At 40.9% G+C, this 10,589-nt stretch overlaps 1 protein-coding gene across 1 annotated transcript; it reads right to left on the reverse strand.

Moving 5' to 3' along the window:
* Positions 1–707: 707 nt before the first annotated feature.
* Positions 708–10,311, reverse strand: npepl1 (aminopeptidase like 1). Its single transcript, XM_070959526.1, has 12 exons — positions 10,010–10,311; positions 7,961–8,146; positions 7,585–7,755; positions 7,357–7,446; positions 7,159–7,240; positions 6,263–6,405; positions 5,612–5,689; positions 5,409–5,509; positions 5,117–5,240; positions 4,754–4,930; positions 4,007–4,117; positions 708–1,603 (listed from the first exon to the last, which is right to left on the reverse strand). Exons 1-12 carry the CDS (start codon positions 10,157–10,159, stop codon positions 1,445–1,447), a joined length of 1,572 nt encoding a protein of 523 aa, XP_070815627.1. The 5' UTR covers positions 10,160–10,311; the 3' UTR covers positions 708–1,444.
* Positions 10,312–10,589: the final 278 nt, after the last annotated feature.

Here is a 10,589-nt window from a genome sequence, read left to right on the forward strand (position 1 = left end):
ATTTCCTTGTACCGACTCATGTTTGTTTGTCTTTCTTTAACACATCTTAAGTTCGTTTGCAAAGGCACGACCAATAATCAATCAATCAATAAAATGTGAAACTGGACACAACATAATCTTATTTAATGCAACATATAGCAAAAATTCATGAAGTTTGATGCACTAAGTGTAATGATCACTGTGTCACATTGAGTCCAGCATCAGTTCACTCCTGCTGACCTGCTGTCCACAACACTAACATGTGATAAAAGTTTATCATTTTTATCCCTGATTGTAAAACTTAACCCAGCTTAAGCCCCATTACACTCATCACGAAGGTTCCTGCAATAACGCTTTCAGAACTACTGTATTACTTAACAAACTTAACAGAAAGCAGAGATTTAACATCCACAAATGTGTCATCCTGTTGTTTTGGGAATTTGATGCTGACTGGCTGTTTTGGAGTCTGAACTAAGACATGATCCACATCGTTTGGTGATCTGATGCAACTTCAGCAGAACTGAAGTTGCATTAGATCACGAAGTTTGAGGTGGTGAGTGTTTAAGTCTTGACCATGGAAACTCAACTCAACTCTGAACTCAAGGTCCACTTACTCTCTCCTGTGCTTTTAAGCACACCTCTCAGCAGATGCATCTGTCATTCTGGATCTTGAGTGACGATATTTTCGCCACCATTTTGGAGCATTTTACTTCACATGCACACAGAGGTCAGATGGCACCGCCTTTATTGAAGGACAACATGATTGTCACAAGGGTGAAAAACATCATACTTGCGCTGGAAACTGTCTAACACTTGCACTTACAGTTAACACCCTGTACGTGTATTTTGTACTGACAAAGCATATGTGGCATCAACTGTTAATTACTCATCTGACACCATTGTGAAACTGTTAGAAACTACAGTTAGCTCTCAGTCCTCAGTTTGGTCCAGAGATCACACAATCCAACTATACACTGAGTGAATTCAAAGTGCAGTGTTTACTGAAAAAGAAAAGCATGAACCTGATCCAGTATTTTTCACAACGTCAAAGACAACACATATGGAAAAATGCTTGTTTAACACAAAGTATCAACGTACAGCAATGACCGCTGATGAAGTGCATATTTGAAAACATTTATGTCTTATGGAGGTAAAATCAGACAAACAAATCAATGCATCTTCATCAAGAGCAACAGAAAAACGATGAAGCTAAAGGAGGTGATCAGTGCAGCAAGTGACAAATCATGAGGATAAATGAGGGCCTGTGTATTATAATCACGTATAACACATCTGATTTTCTGATTCTCTTTTTCTTTTTATTCAGTGAAGTCAAATTTAATCAAACATGAAGCTGAATCACAGTTTAAAATACTCTAACTGGATGAGCTGGATTTGCTTCAACAGTTTGGGTGGTGTGGAGGCAGCGGAGTGATCAGGGCTGGGGAGTAAACCATCGTGTTCAGCTCTACACCAGCCTTCGTCTCTTGCAGTCACGCTCCATCTGGTCTTCAGACATGTTGGTGGCTGAACCCAGAGGAGACACTTCGTTCAGCATGGAGTCATCTGATGCCTGACCAAACAGGGCCATTAATAAGGCAACGCCAAATCCTGTGGCACGCTCCCCCTGCAAAGACAAAATAAAACACAGAATGCAAGGGTCAGATTCCAGTGTCATCACTGTAAACTTACCCTGCAGTTATCTGTTTTTGAGCTTCCTTAAAGTCATCTTTTACATTCTGAGTTAATGTGGCTGAAACCTAAGAGCTTACTTGGTTCATAAATGTTACTACAGTGAAGTGTCTGAGACAAAACCACGACACTGGTGAGAAGAATAAATACAGTACATACTGCAGGCTTCAGCAAGAAGCCTGAATAACAAGATCAGGACAGAGCTTCAAACTTTATTCATGTGAAGAGCGGTCACAATCCTGGCACTCGGGCTGCAACAGTAACGGCCCTCATTTTGTGCCTTGCACTTTGTTGCATTTAGTTGTGTGTTTTATCTATCCTCTTACTCGTACTACTTCTACACTTTGTATCGCAACTGCTGCACAGCAATTTCCCTTGGGATAAATAAAGCTTCTTGAATCTTGAATTACACAGTCATTACTATCAGTTACAAATATTGACCCTCAAGGGAATGAAAAAAAAAAGAAAAAAAAAAAAAGGTTTTTTAGTTGAAGTTTTAGCATTCACCAAATATTACGTCCTATACTTACTTATTCAGTGATTCAGTTTATGTCACAACATAACACACACACACACACACACACACACACACACACACACACACACACACACACACACACACACACACATATATCAGTGCTGTCAAAAATATCACATTATCAACGCAATAACAAATAAATTTTAACGGCGTCATTTTTTTTAGCGCGAGATTAACGTTCTTTGTGACCTAGTGAACTTGCAGTTTTTTATAAGCTGTGGCCACTGCTACTAACGTTAGAAAAACTACAGGATCTGATTGTAAACCGGAAACAAAACAACAGGCACGCCCCACGCACTTGTTTGGTCTTGTCTGCTCGCTAGCTGTAAAGGAGTAGGTTACCGGTTTGTGTGGATGTCAAGTGCAAAACGCCGAAATGGATGCAAACAAGATTCAGAATGGAAAGTTTAGTTTCAAAAAGTTGCCCGATGGGTCGACTGACAGACCAAAGTTATGTGTGTATTGTTGGTGTGAACTGAGTTATCACTGTAGCACATCCAGTCTGAAATACCACTTGATGGCCAAACACACGGCGAATGCAAATTCTCCGCCGCATCCTTGTCAAAAACCAGGTGACAATGGATGGCTTTCGACAGAGGCATATGGATGCTAATATGTTCTAAGGAAAAGGAAAGTTTAAGCCATGGTAAATTCAAGGGACATTTAGAATAGATAAAAATGTGTGATTATTTTGTGATTAATCGTGAGTTAACTATGACATAATCGCGATTAAATATTTTATTCAATTGACAGCACTAATATATATATATATATATATATATATGTGTGTGTGTGTGTGTGTGTGTGTGTGTGTATGTATGTATGTATGTATGTATGTATGTGTGTGTGTGTGTATGTATGTGTGTGTGTGTGTGTGTGTGTGTGTATAGTATAGATATATAGATTTTGATACCACAGCATACCGTGCAGCCCTATTTACACCTATTCATGCTCTCCACAACATATTGATTGATTTATTAGGCTTTTCGGAGCTGCACCCCCAGCTCTCACTCTCCTTCTCTCTCACACAAACGCACCACAGTGTTTAGTCTTTACTTGGGCAGGCTGTCACTGTATGTTTTAACTTTTTTTTAAAAATTATTATTATTAGAATTATTATCCATCTGAGAGAACACCGCCATCCACAATCGATTAAGTAGTGGACCGACATTGTCTGGTATATAGCCATCTTACAATGCACTGATTGTGGTGCCACCTCTCCTGTTTAATGTAGGCCGTCTTATGCTGTTGCTTTCTCTCTCTCTCTCTTGTGAAGATCGACTACAATTTTCTTTTGGCAAACTAGGAGTACACATTACGCTTCATAGCTGTGTTGTTGCCGAGTTAAACATTCTGCTGATGCTCTTCTTTTAGGTTATAGACTCTCTGGTAATAGTTACTACTTTCAACAAGGCACAAGAACATTTTCCACAGCCGACTGCATATGGACATGCAAAAATCCATATGAAGACACAAATAACTTTGTACTACGGGTTTATGTGATCCTGTAGAGGTTTATGTGCATGTGGGTCTTTGTCAGCTAAAGCCACAATAGAAACTAAATACAAACAAAACAGGAATCATTTCTGATGCCAAAATTGCAACATCCAATTAGCAATGACACACTCCTGTTCTGCTCCTCTGCTCATTTCAGCCTGTGACATTTCTTGTCAAGCCAGTTGCAGGCAGCAGCAAGCACTTTCACTTCACTAAGTTTTGATTAGCACCTGATTTGCTCCAGGGTAAAAATCAGAGCACTGACTGATAGCACATTATCTGTTAGCACACCAAGGTACTCACAGCATGGACAGGAGAGGCGATATCCACATGGACCCAGACACCTGGCCAATCAAAACCCAAGTGGGAACCAATGAAGAGGCCGGCGCAGGAGCTCTGGGCGTTCTCCCGGTCCTGTCAAAACACGAGACACAAGAGTTCATTTTGTTGGCAAATAATTTGCAGTTAACAACAAATTTTCACTGACAAAAACAAGATGAAAGCTAAATAGAAACTAGTTTAGCTGGTCTGATTCTCGAATAACCTGAAATACAGTGCAAGCTAAAAGAAATCACTGCTGCCCTGTACTGATTAGAGAAATGAATGACCCTGTGTTGCTAATCTTAGATCATAAATGAGGGTTAGGGTTTGGGTTATTCTACCGTAATAATGCATTACACTTAACCTAAACCCGTCGACTAAATCCACTGTAGATTTAATCAACTAAAATCTTCTGATGTTCAGTCAACTAAAACTAGACTAAAACTAAATTTAAACTTAAATTTTAGTCAAAAGGATGCAATTTAAGATAGATACATGTGCAGAACCAAACAAAAGATATTGTAAATGCATTAGCACACTTCTCTGCAATGAGGTCTCGCCTGTACTGACCATGAATGAATCAAGCTTAGTGTGCAAAACATAAAGGGGACGCAGGTACAGTGAGCTACAATTACATTGGAAAATGTCTAAAAATGCATCACACTGTATTCACACTGTCATGTTTTGTTTAAGCATCTGGTTTTGATGAATGTGTAGTTCATCACTTACTGCCACAGAGTTCTTCATATCAGCCATGGCAGAGGTGAACTCGCTGAAGTGCAGCTCGGGGCAGTAGACCAGAGGGTGAGCGAGATCGCCGCTGCTGCGGCCAGCGCGCACACACGCGACCTCCCACTGTTCGCTATTAGTCATCACAGCTGCATGGTACTTCCCTGTGGAGATCCCCTGGAACACAGACACAAAAGGTTTTACATACAGAGACAATACCTGTTGAAGGGCACAATTTACTAGATTTGGTCTCTTCATGGGATGTGTTCACCAGAATAAAAACATAAAGTCCTGCCAGTGTAATCCTTTCAGTCTATATCTATCGACTCGTTTAACAACAGTCTCTAAGAGGCTGTCACCCACCTGTGCCCCTGTCAGTGTGGCCATGTCCAGAATAATATCAGCTGACAGGTCTTTGCTGGCATACACCACTCCATCAGCCAGCACCAGCCTGCCCTCTGCATCAGTGTTGTTGATCTCCACCGTCCTTGAGAATAAAACACAGAAATGACACAGAAAATTCATACCACAGCCCTATTTCACTCCTGCTAATTTGGCTTGTGAAATAGTGCTCAGTTTATGTGCAATTACATTGTAACAGCGGACAAAACGAATCAGGTAATTTGACACATTGTTACGTAAAAGAGAGTCTCACTTTCCAGAGTAGAGTGTGTGGATATCATCAGGTCGTGTGGCTGTGGGCCCAACTGCATTCTCTGCGAGGCAAAACACTGCATGGAGGTTATCCTTAAAGCCCTGAAGCAGGAGAGAGAGAGAGTGACTACAAACTCTGCTGCATCACAACAGAGGAGGCTACGATGACAGCTGCTGTGGGCTGAGATAAAAAGATTACCTCACCTGTTTCACAGTAGCTTTGAATGCTCCCAAAATGGCAGCAGCTCCACCACAGTCCCTCTTCATCCCTGGCATTGTGGTCTAGAGAGAAACACATATGTACACGTGATGAAATGTGATGACTTTATGTGATCTCTGATGCCTCTCGTGCACTGAGCAGGACAGTGAGCCAGCAGTCCATGTATTTACACTCAGAAAAGCTTCACCAGCTGGTTTGTAATCCTCGTCCCTGTAGAATAAAAGAGTTCTACCTTTCTAATTGCATCTGACACTACATAAACTGGTGCATGCAACAGCAGCTACAAGTGAGGGGATTACTGAGAATAGGCTCAAAGCTTAACAGATCAGAGGTGTCAGAGTGTGAACGTTTGAGGATCACCGAGATGACTGCAGCATTCATGAGCTTTTAGAAGGTGGCGGTCTGAGAGATGGACAGTGAATGAGTCATGACACAAAAGACCTTGTCAAAATGTTTGCTATTTTGTGTACTACACGCGAACATGGGATAAGTTGGACGGTTGGGTGGTGGGCTGAGCTGTAAAATGAATTACCAGTGCACAGGATCAAAATAAATACAATGAGAACATTCCCGGGACATTAGCATTACAAAGACTGATTTTTTCCATGATGTAGAGGAAAAGTGAGAAAGAGTACCTTTCCCTTGATGCTGAGTCCTCCAGTGTCATATACGATGCCCTTGCCCACCCATGCAATGGTTTGGGTTGCACCATCTGGTGTGTGGCTCAAGATGGCTAACGCAGGAAGATGTTCTGCCGCCTTGCCAACTCCATAAATACCTGACAGGGTAAAAGGTGATGTTATATAGGCTTATCACAATAATAAAGTTGTTAAAAAACAAGTGAAACAAAATTACAGCAATTTAGGATTACAGAGTGGATGACTGCAAATAATAATTTATTTTTTATGACCACTACATGTGCCAGTTATTAATTGATAAAAAAAATACATTTCCAACAATATGTAGAATATCACTGTGGGTAAACAGGTGTATCTAGCTGAGAAATATGAGGTTTTCTTTAGAAACCAAATACAGAGGTCGTTCAGCTTTTTCAAGCAATTTCAAAAACTTTCCAGTATCTCAAAGCCCTTATCATCACATCTAAATTGTAACTATATATAAAATTGCAAAAAATAAGGTTTACAGAATTCATTTATACTGACCACAATCAATGTATGTGTCACGTTATATATTTTATCAGCTATTCATATTAACTTTGATGGTATGTTTTGACCATGATTATCTAATGTGTGCTCCATGAGATAACAAAGTAATATGATGATGGGATCAGTTCATTTCCAATATAAAAAAATGGATTTTTGGTTCACGGAAGTGATTGTGTTGATGAAACAGCCGATGATCTTGAAAATCAATAGTTTTTCAAGGGGTATATTCAAATTCATTTTCCAGACTTTTAAGACTTTGTACGAACCCCGGAAATAAAACTTACATTATAATGACTGCTGGGATTTAGCAGAGAAATAGTAAATCTTATGCTAATTACAGGCAGAGGCATCTGCAGAGATGTTACCTCCAAACCCTCTTTGTTTCAGTTCCTCTCCACGAATGATCACTGGAGTAATTCCAAGTTCAGTTCCCACAGCTTTGATTTCCTGAAACAGAAATGGATCTCTGTGACAGCTGGCGGCATCAAAATAATTACAAATATTTAGACATGTTCCTGTAGTCATGTCAGCAAAATTTCCAAAAGAGAAGTAGTTTCACTTACATCTAAGAAGTGATCTGTGTTCATCTCGTTGCATGGCGTGTCCACAATGCGAGCTGCCAGGCGCACTCCATCAGCTGCATTGGAGAGACACTGAACAGAAGAAAAGCCAACAGCTATGCAGTTAAAATGCATCTCAGTGGTTCAAAAACATTTTCTGAGTAGCACTCTAAAGGCCATGAAAACTTGAAAAAAAAGAAAACTAAGAGTAAAGAAATCACAGTGCGTTACCTCAAGTTCTGAGACATTCAGAGGACTACTGTCTTGCCCAATAATCACAAACTCCACAGTGACATGCTTCTTCTCATGTCTGCGTGAGGCGGTGGAGCGGCGAGAGAAAATGGGGAATGCCCTGGCGATGGCACAGGAGGACGCAAACACGTCTGAGCGCTCGCATACCATCTGGAGAGGAAACAAACACTCTTGTCAGCCACTTCATCCACTTTCACTGGATTCCCAAACCAAAGTGCCATCATAAACATTTGGTAGCTAAAAATGCTTTCTGACCTCTCTGGAGGAAGTCGAGGAGAGGAAAGAAAATTCCCCCTAAATAGATCCTTAACTATAATGTGACAGACAAGAATTCGACATTTCTTAAGACACTGACCACGATGCAGCGGTTGTTCCCTCCAGGCAGACAGGAACGCACCAGACGGGACACAAAGTGGGCAGAAGAAGGGCTGTTGTGCCTGCTGACCCGTGAAGGAAGTGCAGCCACCGCAGCATGGTTGAGGTACAGAGGGCAGCTGTCCGTGGGGTTTGGGTTCAAAGCACTGAGAGCCGCCTGCCAGATCTGGGAAAACATAAGATAAAACTGACATTTTAGATTCACTGTGGAGACGTGGTGTGCTGTGGCATATTGTTCACAAGAATACTGGTATAATTTAAACATTAGAAAAAAACTTCATATTGTAATAATAATAATAATAATTATAAAAAATAAATAATAATAATATATATTTTTGCCCTGCAATCGGCTGGCGACCGGTTCAGGGTGTACCCCGCCTCTCGCCCATTGTAGCTGGGACAGGCTCCAGCCCCCCGCAACCCCGAAAGGGATAGGCGGTATAGATAATGGATGGAATATATATATATTTTTTTTTAATCGCTGCATTGGCTCCCCGTGCGCTTCAGGATCGATTTTAAGGTTGTTTTACTAGTTTTTAAGTGTCTTAACGATCTTGGGCCTTCTTATTTATCTGCATTACTTTTACCGTATCAACCCTCGCGGACCCTGAGGTACTCCGGTGCAGGCCTTTTAACGATACCACAAATTAGAACTAGAACACACGGGGAGGCGGCATTCAGTTATTATGGCCCCCGATTGTGGAACAGCCTGCCGGAGTGCCTCAGGGCCGCAGAGAATGTTGATGTTTTTAAAAAGAGGCTCAAGACCCATCTTTTTAATCAGGCTTTTAACTGACTCATTTAGCTATTTATAATTTCTTAAGCTGACCTTTATTCTTACATTTTCTAATATTATATATATTTTTATTTTTTTTATTGTGTTACCTCAATGTTTTATTTCAATTGTTTTAGTCATTACTTATGGTCTATTTTATACATTCTATTGTTTTATTCTCAGTTTTAGCTTCTATACCTTTTATCTTATTTTACTGCTCTAGCCCCTCATTTTCCAGTGTTTCCTCCTGGGGGCCTACCACACCGGGATTTGATTCTGGTTCACCGATGGGGGTGCTGTTCCGTGGATGGCCCTGGCCCAGGTAGCTAGAGAGCTTTACACCTTGGTGTGGAGCCTCCTGCCTGCCTGGGCTGGGGTGAAAAGTGCCATATAAATAAAGTTGATTTGATTTTGATTTGATAATGGAAATATGTCCACCTGTTGACCAAGTGCTTGTTGTTACACACAGTAACCAGCGTGGCTGAAAATGAAAGAAACACTGCTACCAGCTCATGAATAACCATTTTCAGAGGACACTGAGGAGCAGGAAACCTTTCTCTCACCTCACAGACTCGCTCTCTCAGGACTCTCTTTTATGGGCTGGCTGTCACCGTTGCACAATCATCTCTGAGGACATCTACCACAGCCTACAACAGACCACTTACATCTTCATAGGATACCATGAGAGGAGAACCTCTTTGTCTGGGTCTGACCATCAGACCAGTCAGTGCCCTGACGATTCATCTCGAGCAGGACTGTACAAAAGTCTGATGGCCATACAATCCTGCTATTATCTGATGAAATTAACTACTCTCAAAGTCAGGAAATGGAAAATTCAGACTCCCAAACGACCCAGTTGTAAAATCCCGCATTGTTCCAAGAGAAGTTAATTAATTGGTGTTTAATACTAAAGTCTCTAGTGTTATTCAAGAGTTGAACAATGTTTACACTACAGGAAAATGTGGTTTTACTAACCAGTATTGGCGTTGTACTTTGCTTTCTCCCTGACTAATAAAAACAAATCCATGGCTAACATGACTGTAAGCATGAACTGTTTAATACCATTAAATGCTACTTTTAAAGCCAACTTATTTCTCAGATGGTGTAATATTTCTAGCTAACTAGTTAGCGCTAGCTAGCTAATCGTGTACAAATATCGTTACATTAATTTAGCTAGCCACCTTGCGCCTACTTAGGTTAGCATAGCGCTAACATTAGCTGTCAACCAGCTATCATTTTCGTTCACAGTATTACCTCTTTGCTAACGACTGGCTGCAGCTTTCCTTTGATTTGGCTCCAGCTGACTTGCTGCAGGGCCGCCTGCTGTCCGACAACGAGAACAGGACGAGTCTGTGGCTCGGAGTCACCGGCAGAAGCCTTAAACTCCAGCACCACGTTCGCCATTTTTGCAACTTGATGAAGCGATAGCTAGCTTACGGTAACGTTAAAGTGGACGGACTACTGCGGTTCACTGATGTAGGCCGGTCCGGCGACGGCAGCCGGTAGAGGACTAAACGGCTTTTACTCGTTTTATCTACGGAGGCTGGAAGCAATCTGCAAACTGTGTTCGTTTCTACCGGAGACCCGCAGGAATTACATGAATGCTAATGATGCAAAACCCCTGAATTTCATCTGCTATTCCGTCTGTATCTATTTGTGTTTATATGAAATATTCAAATCCAAGTGTAAATATAAATAAATACGTCTAAATAGTCTGATAATAGTGTTTTATAAATATATCATAATGTTATCAAACAAAAAGTTTTAGTATAGAGAGAAAATATTGTGACAGTTTAAAAATTGTGTAATAAAAAATTCTTCCAGCAGACACACC

Source organism: Chaetodon trifascialis, chromosome 3, assembly GCF_039877785.1.
Source record: "Chaetodon trifascialis isolate fChaTrf1 chromosome 3, fChaTrf1.hap1, whole genome shotgun sequence".
NCBI classification, from domain to species: Eukaryota; Metazoa; Chordata; class Actinopteri; order Chaetodontiformes; family Chaetodontidae; genus Chaetodon; species Chaetodon trifascialis.

Coding starts and splice junctions, on each gene's coding strand:
- npepl1 (XM_070959526.1), bottom strand. CDS start 10,159: ATGGCGAACGTGGTGCTGGAGTTTAAGGCTTCTGCCGGTGACTCCGAG. Junction 7,447..7,584: donor TGAATGTCTCAGAACTTGAG/GTAACGCACTGT, acceptor TCTTCTGTTCAG/TGTCTCTCCAATGCAGCTGA. Junction 5,241..5,408: donor CACACACTCTACTCTGGAAA/GTGAGACTCTCT, acceptor TTTATTCTCAAG/GACGGTGGAGATCAACAACA.